General features: G+C 29.5%; 1 protein-coding gene across 1 annotated transcript; it reads right to left on the bottom strand.

The window, feature by feature from the left end:
• Positions 1-6,710: 6,710 nt before the first annotated feature.
• Positions 6,711-13,634, bottom strand: LOC412291 (uncharacterized protein KIAA2013 homolog). Its single transcript, XM_395752.6, has 7 exons — positions 13,162-13,634; positions 12,153-12,624; positions 11,386-11,623; positions 11,081-11,319; positions 10,782-11,009; positions 8,354-8,628; positions 6,711-7,910 (listed from the first exon to the last, which is right to left on the bottom strand). The coding sequence occupies exons 1-7, from the start codon at positions 13,343-13,345 to the stop codon at positions 7,723-7,725; spliced, it is 1,824 nt and encodes a 607-aa protein (XP_395752.2). The 5' UTR covers positions 13,346-13,634; the 3' UTR covers positions 6,711-7,722.
• Positions 13,635-14,336: the final 702 nt, after the last annotated feature.

The raw sequence follows: 14,336 nt of genomic DNA, 5'->3' as shown, positions 1-14,336 counted from the left end.
AAACCTAACCCGACCTAACCTACCCGAACCTAACCTAACCCGACCTAACCCAACCCGACCTAACCCAACCCGACCTAACCCAACCCGACCTAACCCCAACCCGACCTAACCCAACCCGACCTAACCCGACCTAACCCCCGACCTAACCCAACCCGACCTAACCCAACCCGACCTAACCCAACCCGACCTAACCCAACCCGACCTAACCCAACCCGACCTAACCCAACCCGACCTAACCCAACCCGACCTAACCCAACCCGACCTTAACCCAACCCGACCTAACCCAACCCGACCTAACCCAACCCGACCTAACCCAACCCGACCTAACCCCAACCCGACCTAACCCAACCCGACCTAACCCAACCCGACCTAACCCAACCCGACCTAACCCAACCCGACCTAACCCAACCCGACCTAACCCAACCCGACCTAACCCAACCCGACCTAACCCAACCCGACCTAACCCAACCCGACCTAACCCAACCCGACCTAACCCAACCCGACCTAACCCAACCCGACCTAACCCAACCCGACCTAACCCAACCCGACCTAACCCAACCCGACCTAACCCAACCCGACCTAAAACCCAACCCGACCTAACCCAACCCGACCTAACCCAACCCGACCTAACCCCAACCCGACCTAACCCAACCCGACCTAAACCCGACAACCCACCGACCTAACCCAACCCGACCTAACCCAACCCGACCTAACCCAACCCGACCTAACCCAACCCGACCTAACCCCAACCCGACCTAACCCAACCCGACCTAACCCAACCCGACCTAACCCAACCCGACCTAACCCAACCCGACCTAACCCAACCCGACCTAACCCAACCCGACCTAACCCAGCCTGACCTAACCCAGCCTCACTCGATGTTGTGCTGATACACGTGTGTCTTCGTTTATATATAGGGACACCGTGAAATGCCTTTTGTTAATAATAGTTTTTAATCTTTAATAATATTTCTTACGATAGCGATTGTAGTAGTAATAATAATAATTATAATAGTAATAATACTGATAATGATAGTATTGATTATAATATTAATAGTAATGGTAATGGTAATAGTAATAATTATGATAATAGAGATTAAAATGAGAATGGTAATGGTAATGGTAATGGTGATTTTTATGGTAATAGGTATGAAAATGGTAATGGGAATTCGAGTAAGCATGGTAATAGAAATCGGAATGAAAATGGTAATTGGAATAGAAATAGTAATGAAAATAGAAATGGTAATAAGAATCGAAATGGTAATGGGAATGGAAATGATAATGGGAATGGTAAAGTAATGGTATGAGAATGGAATATGTGATTATATATATCAGTTCAACGCAATCGTTTACCGAATATATATAAAGTTACGCCGATTGTTATTGTACGCGTTTCGAGTAAATGTAGTCGATCTCCGAACGCGGATGGAAACTGATGTACGCTTTCGATTGTTATTTTATACGATTTCTATTCGATTAAACGTAGTCGATTTTCGATCGCGAAATGAGACGAACGTTCTTGCTCTCCTGAATAAATTTTATCGCTTTACAACGTGATTGAATATTCCGATATAATCATCATTCGATAAATGAAATATCGAAATATACGGATTCATATTTTTTTTATCGTATAAACTAATGAATTTTATATCTGTATAAGGAAAGACGGAATGATGTAATGATACCGTAAAGTAATAAAGATGATAAAGTTGAAACTTTGAAGAGAAAAGGAGAAAGATGAAAATGATATTTAATATTGTTTATTATAATTTCGGATCACCCGATTTCTTTTTCCATTTATTATTGTTATCCGATATTATTCCGATTAAATTATGTTTCGAATGGTCAATAGTGGAACAAGAATATACGATTGATGCCATCTATCTCCTTTATGATCCGCTACTTCCTCCGCGTATAGATAGATTGCGCTAGTGTTCCACTCCTAGAGAAAAAAAAAAACTATTAATTCTTTCTTTTCTTGATTAAGTATTTCGATCATCAATTTTTTCTTTTTTAAACATCTTTTATAAACTAATCTTTATAAATTATCCTTCCAATTTTCTTTTTAAATAATTGCACCTTCCGATCATAAGTTTTTTACAATTTTTTCATCGCTTAGTTCGTACGCATCTGTTCGTAAAATAACCATTTCATTCTTTTTCCCTTCTTTTTTTCTTCCTTTTTTTTCAATATTCTAATAAATTTTCTTTGCTCGATTTAGACCGTCGATGTAATCCAAACTCCCAAGTTTTTAAAAAGAGAGTTTATATTTCTCTATTCCTTCTCCACTTAAAGTAATCCATCTGATGATAAATGATTAAATTCATTTCTTTCTTTAATTTTTTCAAATATATTATCCTTTTAGTTTTATCCTCCCCGATCCTTTCATTCTTATTCGTTATAATTCCGATTCTTTGCTTTCTTAAATCTAATCTTTTTTTCCTTCGATATTAAATTTTTAATTTTTGTTAATCTCCTCTAAACCATAAATAATTCGTTTCCAAATTATATTTCTTATATTTCCCTTCATGTAAGAAAAAAAAAGATATTTCTTTTTATTAATTTTGTTTCCTATAATCCTTTTCTCTTTTCTTCTTTCTACTTTCCGCTTCTTTAATTTTTGCTTTCTGCCGACAGTTTTCTCGTATTACCGCTGGACATCCGATACTTTTCCGCGCCATTAAACTGATAATCTCGCTTCGAGAGTACCAACGATCCCGCTCCCGCTTCCCGAGAGCAAAAGCCGGTAAGAGTGACCACAATGATATAACCCTCCCCGTCTAACCTCCGCCTGTGCCTCCTCCAAAATTCGAGTCCGGCCCGGGGGACACCCCCCGGACCGGAGAGAGTGGTCTCCTGGGTGAAAAACCCCCTAGACCGGAGAGTGACTTCCCAAGTCCGTAGCGGGAGAAAGACACCGAGGGTCATTCCCTCGTGGCAAGTTCGGAAGTTGTCCGTCGCTCGCGAAAAAAACTCGAGTCGAGAAGCGAGTTCTCGAACCCGAGTCTTTCCGCGTGCGGAAGAAGCAGCGTTCCCACTTAGCCACAGCCCCTCTGGCGAAAAATTTTAATTTTTAGCTATTTAAGGTACTCGAGAACGCTTTTCGCGAATTTTTTTTTTTAATTTTTATTTTCTTTTGTCTTTCCGAATCGTATTCCGTCGTTTCATCGCTAGAAAAAACGTTTTTATTAAAACAAAAATTAAACTCCGTACTATAAGAATCGAACCGACGATCATTGATGCGTCGTTTGTCGACGTTTGTCCTGACGATCTATCCATCCTTCGAATTTCGAATTCTATCTATTTTACGGTGTCTCTTTTAAGAAATTTAACTTTCATCCTAGTTTTCTTTTTTTTTTCCTTCGTCTATGTTCCAGTAAAAATTCCTCTATTGAAAAAGAAAAAAAAAATCGCGCAAAATTGTCATTCGTGAAAATTAAAACAAAAATCATAAATACGAATGAAAAGATCGAGGGAAAAGATATAGTGATTAAAATTATTAATTATTCTTAGAACTATTAGAACGTAGAAAAAAATTAGAAAAGAAAAACAATGATAAATTTGCCAAAAATGTATTTTTTTGCAAAAGATACTTTTGCAAAAAAAAATAAAAAGCGTATCTATACTTTAACTATTTCTATTATTTTTATATTATATTATACTATAATAATACCAACGAAAAATGATCGAACAATTAACAAAATAAACAAAAAAAATCATTAAACGTTTTTTATGCATCTTATAAATTAATTATAATAAAAAGAAAATTAAAAAACACTGATTATCGAAAATATTATCGATATTAAAAAAATTAAACCGTTAAATTTTAAAGAAACGAAAAATAATAAAACAAACGTATCGTAATGATATAACACCGATTGATAAAATAGTAAAATTAATAACGTTATGAATATTATTGAAATATTATTACGAATATTATAGCGAACGTGAATCGCGAGAAATAATAACGCATCGGTTATTGTATATATCATTACTGTATATATTCGTAGTCGGTTTCCGAACGCGGCACGAAACGGAAGTGTTTCTCTCTGCTCTCCGATTAAAGACTTATCGCTGTAAATAAAATATTATAGTGTAAAAATTAATTAAATGAAATAAAAATATTGTAGTGTAAAGATTATTAATGAATTTTATAAGTTATATAATAAATCGTTCCGAGGAGAGGAAATTTTTTAATCTTTAAAATTGTGTAAACTTTGAACCGCTGTATCTCCGAAGATAATAGCGATACCTATGATTTTCTGACGTAATTGCGATCCGGAAACGTTGCTCTTTCGATTTAATTTTTATTCGTTATTCTACGTCGAGGACTTTGGACGCTATCGTCTAAATATGACAAGAATTTTTGGAATTAAACTTGTGCAAACTTTCGATCGCTGTATCTTCAAAGATACAGTAATGATACGTACGATTTTTTGAGATGGTTGCGAGCGAGAAACATTGCTCTTTATAATGTGGAAAAAAAAATAGAAAACTTAATCGAATGTAAACGAATAGATGAATTTAATATACTGATAATTCCAACAAAAATAACCAATAAATTAAGAAAATAAACAAAAGAAATCTTTGAACCTTTTTTTACGCGTCTTATAAATTAATAATAATGAAAAGAAAATTAAAAAAAACTAATTATCGAAAATATTATTGATAAAAAAAATTAAATCGTTAAATTTTAAAGAAACGAAAAATAACGAAACGAACCTAACGGAATAATATATTAACGATTGATAAAATATAAAAAAAGTAAAGTGAAAATTAATAATAAGTTACGAATATTATAGCGAATAATATAGTGAACGTAAATAATGGCGCGATGTCGTGTCGATGGTATTGTATATGTATCGGTTAAACATAGTCGCTTTTCGAACACGGAACGGGACGGACGTATTCCTTTGTGCTCTCCGAATAAAGATTTTATCGATATACGATATATTAAATAAAATATTAAAATGTAAGTAATTGTTAAATAAATAAAATATGTAAGAATACAATTATTGATATGTAAATCGAAAAGGAGAATTAAATATTCATCGAATACGAAGATAAAATAAAGAACGAAACGAGTCGAAACGTAAAAAAAAGAATATAATAAAATCGATAAATAAAACAAAAATGTCGAATCATTCGATTCTTTTCTTTTATTTTATTTTCAATTTAAATATTTTTTTTTATATTTCAAATATTATATATATATATATAAGATATCAAAAATTAAAATTAAAATACTTTTTAATCATATTAGTTTGAATCGAATTTTAAAAATAAAAAAAAAAAAAGAAAAATAAATAAAATTTGAATACAAAAAATAATCAATATAATATAACTGTATAACTGTATAAGTATTATTACTATATAATTACATATATATATATATATATATATATATATATATATATATATATATATATATAAATATAAGTACGCTTTCGAGAGAAAAAAAAATATGATGATCGAAAAAAAAATTATAAAAAGAAATAAAAAGTAAAGAAATCAATTGCATTTATCTCATTATCATTTTTCTTTTCTTTCTTTTCGCCTGAAACATTTTATCTTTTTATTCTCTTTGTCTGAAATAAGAATAATACAATGTTAAAATTATAAACAATAATTTAAACTTTAAAATTTAGAATTTAAGAAAAAATAAATAAATCCAAAATTCAAATTTCCCTTTCCTTTTAGCTTCATACACTGATAAAATGTACGTGTTGATTCGAGATTTGGTTCGAAATAATATGTTATTAACTATTTTTTATTAAACATCGTAGATCGAATATACGATAGTATTACGATAAAAAAACTATTTAATCTGCTTTGTTTATTCGCTTATTCGCTGACATGCTTTGTACTTGTATACTTATATGTAAGTATTACATCCATTCTCCGCTACGCGTGCGAATATTCGAATGTTCGATAATTCTTTGGATACAAAAATATTTGGACGTTTAACGATGTTTATAAAAAAAAAAATTAATTTGATATTCTCTTTGTTCGCGTTTTAACTTAAAGAGTTTTAAATTTTAATATATTAAAATTAAAAATTATTTTTTGTTGATAATAGATTCTATACTTTTTTTTTATTTAAAAACGAATTTAGTACTTTTCTCTTATATATATATATTATTGTTTTTCACATATTCAATCGGCTCGATTTATCGTATAAAATTATTTATGCGACTATACAAAATTCGTAATTTTAGTTTGATTCCCTTAAATTGAAATTGCATTTTTCTTCGATTTATAATAGTTGGATCTTTCATTTCTTTGCTATCTATAATATACATTATTATAAAGTTATACTATATTCGAGTATGAAAGTACAAAAGCGTAATCTGTATTTAAAAAAAATGATAAATTCGTCTAAAATAAAAATAAAATGTAAAGTCTATTATCGATGAAAGATAATTTTTACCATGTTAAATTATTTGAAACGTATCGCGGAAAAAAAAATATTAAACGCGTTAAACTTTTGTAAAAAAAAAAATTGCTTATTAAAGAAATCCATATAAATTTCTTAAATGTCCGAATATTTTTTATTAAAATTCGAATCATTTTGTGTAAAATGACTTTACGATCATCTTTCGTGACCGTTGGTTATTAATTTTCGTAAAATTTATAATTACATTGGATGAAAGATGATTACGCGTGTTAAAAAGAATGATCGATTACGTTTGTTCGTTTTTACGTTATCTATTTTTTTTCCATATTGTGAAAAATTAACCGTATAATAAAACGATATAATAAACTGTTTCTCTTTAAATGGCGAATAATGAAGAATGCGTCGAATAATATTTTCGAATTTATCCGCACTGTCGGTTAGGATAGATTTTTTAAATTCTTATTATCTATTGCTATTGAAATTCTTATTATCTTCGTTGTAATTTCGGTCGTTCAAAGTTTTTGTATTTTATTTTCACAAATATATTCTAAGGAATATTCGTAATAGATTATCCATTGTACATTTTAAATGTTAACCGCCGTGATGCGTTTACATTATCGGGAGATAAGCGATGGTCGCGTGCTTATGCGCATAGACGCGTATACATATAGGCGAAATTCAATGATGTATGGTAACGTTATAAGAGGCGATATATATATATATATATATATTATATACATAGGAAAAAGTTGTTCGAAATCTTGTCTTTTATGATATATACAAAAATCATTGAAATCGGTGAGGAAGCCCTTTTTCTAACTATTGAAAATATATTTACTTATTACGTTATAGTACAATGCCCTATATAAATGCGCTAATGAGATTCCTGCGATGATTTGTTATTTTTTTCCAAATTAATTTTATTGAAAACACGAATAAACGATCGTAACAAATTTTATATTTTTATATCGAATCGCGTTTATCTTCTTGCTAAAATCATTTTTTTTTATGCTTTTATGAATTAAGTATTATTCGGCATAGGTATATTACTTTGGCGTAATGGTAATGAGCGAGAATAACGATAGAAATAATGATTATCGGGAATTTTACGTATGGAATGATAGAAACGTAATTATACGATATTAAAAATAGTTAGCAGAATATTTCTCTTTTTATAAGTTTTTACATTATAATTAAATTTATACGTACAATGTATGTAACGTAATTTACTTTAATATTAATATTCGTATACGAACACACACACGCACGCACACACGCGCACACACACATACATACGCGCGCACACACGCGCGCGCGATACAAATATTATAACTTACTATACCGTACTTTCTGTTTATCTTGGTGACCGTGATATTCATTAATAATAAGTTTACAAAGAAACAAATGAAACACGATTATGAGAAAACAAATACTGATCCAAAAAAATGTTGGCAATCCACCTAATTGATGTCCATGTTTGTGTAAGGCCATTACCACGTGATCATGCGCGGGAGCTACAAAAAAAAATCGTACATCGATATATTTTATTATCGTCTAATTTCTAAGTTTTGATTTGTTTTTAAATAATATTTTTCTTTAATATATCCGATGTGATACATTAAATATTTCTTATTACGAATCGCGCGATTGGATGTATCTAATTGGAAATAAAAAAAAAAGTTGAATGGAATGTTTATTTTTCTATTTTCCTATTAACGTGTTGAAAGAACGATAATCGATTAATAATCGTACCATACGTCGATGTCTTTTTTCGAGATGCTACGTATACGTTTAAATGAAAAAGATTTCGTTAAAGAAACGAAAGAAAAATGAATAAGATTTCGTTGTGGATTCACGCGAGATATTCTCTTAAGATAAGATATAAATGTATAATTTGAAAAAGAATTAAAAGGAATGATAGAAAAAAAATGGTTTATATACGTATATATATACCAACCGTCGTCAATGGCATGAACGTGTAAAGCGTTTCGTAAATCTTGCATATGTTGATAATCGGATGTTATATATAATATGGCTGTTAATGGTTTTGTCAATTTCACTGGAATACTTGCGTATGATTGACTTAAAGAAACAGGTGGATTCAAACAGCCAGCATCGCAACCGAAATAGACGCTATCGCTCTTGTCTAAAGCCACTTTTAAAATCGCACGATTATCTTCTCCGACTGTTACCGATATATTTAAATGTGTTACATTACCGTAACTTATTCTCCTAAAACAAAAGTAAAGAAAAAAAGCGAGTTGATAACATCTGCGATTAATATTGAAAAAAAAAAGAAGAAATTAAAAATAAAATGATACATTTTGTTTAAAATCGAAATTACGATATTAAATTTTTTTCCATTTTTCTATTAATATTTTCATATTTGGAAAACGTTGAAAGACAAAATTCGTTTAAACGTAAGATTATAAAATGTAAAAGTAAAGATAGATTACGCTATAAATTATCGAAAAAATTATTAATTATTATGTAAAATTATTAAGAAATACCATTTGATGATGACAAAATATACGGAGGAAAATATTTTTAACGTTTTTCATGATAAATTGATGTCGCTGTAAGAATTTAAAAATTTTTTTTACGAATAATAAGAAGAACTGATGTCTGAGTTTAAAAATTTTTTTCCGACAAAACTCGATCCACGAAAAAGAGAATTCTTTACTTCGAATTCTCGAATAAAAACTTACAAGATATACGCGTATATATTACGCATTTTCTGCCTCTTTAAAAATTTCCCTCGTACAAGGGGTAAATATTCAAAAGTTTTCGACTTATTTGCGTTTGAAATTGAAATTTTTGTTACGTTTCGTATCGTGCGTATCGTATCGAGATTTCGATCGTAATTATTGCGACATTGTGATAATAACATCTAATGGTTCCCATATGGAAGTCAGATTTCGAATTTTACCTGCTGGCATGAATTTATTTTTCTTTTTTTTTTTTTAATTTCTCTAATATTTGTTAACGATAGCGTTAATTCGAAGGTAAGATGATACAATTATTAATTTAATAAAAATTAATAATAAAAAATAAATAATACGAAAAAAAATAATTTCAACGTGACCTATTTTTCCTAAAAAATTTTATAAAAACAACTTTTTATATCATAGAGAAGAAAAGAATTATACGTTACGTTTAATTTGTAGTTTACGAGATAACGATATTTGCTATTTTTTATATTAATTTCTATACAAGTTATGAATACATCGTAATTATTAACTCCTTAACGCACAGATAAAAAATTCAGAAGCAGTCGAGATGAAAGAAAATCTTTTTATAATATTTTTTTGCCTCTTTTTCCAAGTACAACACGGAAAAACAGGCGTCGATCGCGTTGATTAATGATGTGGATAATCCAACACGAGTTGCGGTTTTTTTATCGTTCTATCTCTTTCTTCTGCGAGTTTTTACATCCATCATTGAAGGAATGGTAGAGATAAGAGAGATATCTTTCTTATCTTTCCATTTCGTTACATATACTTTCCTGAAAAACAATTGTTTCTCCAATTTTCAATTTTTTATTCTTCGGTTCACTGGGTACTTATTTTCGTGATACGCGTACGATGTTCCGTAAACATCGGTCTTATTTTTTATCGATAAATCAAAAATAAGTACAGGTGAGTTATAAAAATTATCCACCGTTGTCAACGATATCCTTTATTCGACAACGGTCTCGTCAAAATTATCACCGCTTGCGACGACATTGGAAGATCTTCGAATTCTCTGTTGGGAACGGTATTCTTATCGTTATAGATTATAAAATTATAAAGATAACTATTTTTTGATACGCATAATAAGTACGTATTTATGCCGAATTTGGCTCTTTTGAGCGAAATGTATTGTATCCATCCCAGATGACCTTTGTATAGTAATAAACTTTCGTCGATAGTCACAAATTTCTCTGGTTATTATCGCATCGCCAAATTTTCTATTTAAATCTTCGTAAATTGGTTAAATTTTGTTGAGTTTTGGACAAGGGTGATTTGCTGGATCAAATTCATCATTGTTTGAAAAATGTAGAAATCGTTTAATAGGCTCGAAATGTTTTAGAATCGTATACTTTCCAAAAATAATAATCTTGGATAAAATAATAATAATGGATCTTTTGTCCAATAATGATATGATACGCTGGGAATCCGATGGCAACTTTTTTCGGATAAAAGGAAATAAGCGCAACATTGTCTAACGAGTATTTTCGGTCGTATTTGTATAGAAAACTAAAATTGCAGGTCTCGCGAATTAAGTTTCGGGCGAACGGAAAAAAATCGTTTTTTTAAACCCGACTTAACTCGGACGAGTGCGCTAAGAAGTTAATCGTGTTTTATAATTGTAATGCTTTTGGAAAAAATATTTTAATACGATACCTAAATAAATAATCGCGATGAAGATATTGTGGATCGATATTAAATTCGAGATGCTGATTACTAAAACGTAAACTACCGAGACTTAAAACGATAGCTTGTTGCACTGCTGCAGGATCGCCGATCATTAAATGATGACATCCTTGTTTTTCTAATGTTACTAACCAAGCTTCGACTACGTTGTTTATAGCATCGATGGAAGATGTATCTTTCCATAATCGCGGAGCATCCCTAAAACGAAAGGATAAAATGAACGTTCTGAAAGAAAATATTTAAAAAAAAGAAAAACGTTTGTTACTCACAAAGTATGATGCCCGCAATAACAACCTTCGTTCATAGCTACGTTTTTTTCTACGCCTGGAATTCCTTTTGGAATTTGTGATAATACGTAATATATGGTAGAATTTATTTTATAACCATTTATTGCACCATCGGCTTTAGAATCGCTTATTCTAAAACCTGTGTACCAATAACTTTGCCAACGATTAATATGATCTTCTTTTAAATTTTGGTATTGAATACCGATGGCTTTTTTAAGCGCCTGTAACGAATTGTAACAAAATTAAGACGCGTTGATTAATATTTTTAAAACATTGTGGATATGTACCTCTATGGCCTTTTTTTTTGTTATTTCGTATTGAACGTGATATTCTTCCATGACCGTAGGTTCGCTATATTGTATACTTGTCAAGAATTTTAATTTCATGGTACTTCTTGCTTTAATTTGTAACGTTCTTGGTGGCGTTTTATAAAGTATTGATATCGTCACAATTTTATTCGTATTAGATAATGGAACGAATCCCGAAATTAAATTATATTCATCCATAAAATCATCTACTTGAATTCTAAATGTAAATAAAACGTATAAATAAACGATATATTATTAGTCTAAGTAACGATATAATGATAAATACGATAATAATAGTAATAATATATAAATACATGGTACGTATTGATAAAATGGTAATTGGAAATATTAGTTCGATCGTTCTATGTATTAATCGTTATAAATAATAATTAATCGAAAATAATAATAAATGATAAAAATAATAAATGATTGACAAAATTATTTAAGAGATAAAAAGAAAGTCGTTTGTTTCCTATCTGTTCGTATTATCGAGTCGAAAGTGATTTATTTCATTTCGGCTTATCGATTGAATCGCGTTCGGTAGAAATTTTTAATTTTTAGTTTTTAATTTTAATCGAGCTTTTTGTAAAGATAAAGATAAAAGATATTCCGGTAAATTATTTATTCGATAAACTTCTCTTACTCGAAGATATAAATTCGTTTTAAGATAAAATTTTCGATATTTATATAACTTTCTCCGATAATATAATGTATTCCTTTATAATTAAATAAAATTAGATAAGTACTTGATCGTTTCTATACGATAATTACTCCATTGAGTAGATACTTGTGGTTTCAACGGTACATTTTGAGAAAATGAAAGTGGATTGGTTATTTTTATATCTTGTATCAATATTGCATCGAATATTCTATGAGCGTAATATTGAAACTCCATGTAATATCCTTCTCTGAAACACTGATAACGATAAACGATCCCATTTGTAAAATGAGTAACTGTAGCTTCTCGATAAAAACTGCTTTTGAGCAAAGGATGAGAGATTAATGGTTGCCATTGTACGGGCAATGATAGTGCTCGTCCTCGTTTTATGTATATTAAAGCCTCTGGCAAAATAGGAATTCCAAAAATTCCATTTCCGATATATGGCAAATAATAATGTTCCTCTTCTTTTGGTGGATTGTGAAGAATATTTACGTTATATTCTCCGATATCGAAACGAAAGGCAGCTAATCTTTCGTTCATACAAAGATCTTCGATTGCTATGAAAATCAACGTATATTATTTAGCAAATATATATGTCACGGATTAATCGATAGATATAAATAGGCTTAAATTTTTAATAGGTTAAAAATATTAATTTAATTATATTTGTAAATATGTCTTAATATTTTCGTAATATTTTATTAATATTTTCGTATTCGCTAACTCGGAATTTATTGAAATGATGGATACATGGATATCTTACGATTAGTATAAAAATATAAAAACATTTTTGATAAAATTTATATTTTATTTTTATTTATTTTCGCTGTATGTTTCAATTACGAATGTTTATACGATATTTAGAGATATTTATCTCGTTTATTATCTCGCTCATCTAAATTGATAGTTCTAGTCTTAAAAGATATATTTCTTAAAATATAATATTTTCCTTCCGTTTAATCTTTATTCTATTTGATGAAGCAAACTTGTTATAATTGTGCAACTTGTTTTATAGTTGATATTGAATTTAAAAAAAAAAAAAAGAAAGTAACAATTTTAACTTTAATTATTCTTAATAATATATTTTCTTTTACCTTGCGTTGATTCCCTGGAAGAAGAAAAGATCCACTGTACGAAAGGTGGACCAAAATATAAAAATATCCCGCTACATATGATAAGTAATACAAATATTTTGCGACATGAATAATTCCCATCGATCAAACGTCGTATTCGTTTTCCAATTTCACGATTATCGAACATCGTTCCAAGTCTTATCATTGTTATTGTAAACTTTAATTTTCACGCTTCTTTTTAACTGTTTTATTTTTATAAAATTGTACGGTAACATAACCTCTGTAATTTTATCGTGATACAAATTTTATGAAAAGAATGGCAAAATCAAAATTTTATACTTTTACAATTCGCGCGAAATTTGTCAACATTCTAATATTTCTTTGCGATTTCTCTTCTTTATAATTTCTATATACGTAATTTATATTAATAAGAAAAAATATGACACTTCGTATTGTTGATCGTACAAATATCTTGATACATCGTGAAAATAGTCGTGAATCTGTATGCCGTAAAGTTATCGCGGTATTTGCAAATTTTCTGGCGCGAAACTATAAATAATTGATTAATTCTAATGCGTATTACATATACGTGAATATAGTATATGATATATGTTTATTTCATAAACATTTTGAGAAATCTTTTTAAAGAAATAATATTATTTGTGTTGATTAATAAGCGATATAATTGTATTCGTTATTTATTTCTTTCGAATAATATAATTTCCGAAGAAAAAAAAATTTTGTTACGTCTTATAAAATTAATTAGTGATATATCGCTGATGTTTATAATTTATACGCGATACATGTGATAAAAATGTCAATGTATTCTACTTATTTGATATTTATCGTGGATTTATCGTTTATAAATTATATTAATTTCTATTATTATGTATTATTGTATTATTATTTAATAATAAGTAGTAATAAATTCATTTATATTTATAAAATATATTTTTAAAAAATATAAAACTTTGTATTATATGTATATTTCCCTTATGATTATAACATATTCGGTATATCTTATATATCTCGTGATAAATTTATTAAAATTAAATTTCAATTTTTATCGCTAAAAATATTGTAATATTCTTTTAAACGATATTGATTGATTTAGAAAAAACGATAAGAGAATTTTAAATTTTCCGAAAAATAATATGTTAAATGGCATAAATATGTTATCGTGTATTGCAAAATAT

This window comes from Apis mellifera, linkage group LG9 (genome assembly GCF_003254395.2).
Source record: "Apis mellifera strain DH4 linkage group LG9, Amel_HAv3.1, whole genome shotgun sequence".
NCBI lineage: Eukaryota > Metazoa > Arthropoda > Insecta > Hymenoptera > Apidae > Apis > Apis mellifera.
The sequence above is the reverse complement of the archived record's forward strand: the minus strand, read 5'-3'. Positions and strand labels throughout refer to the sequence as shown.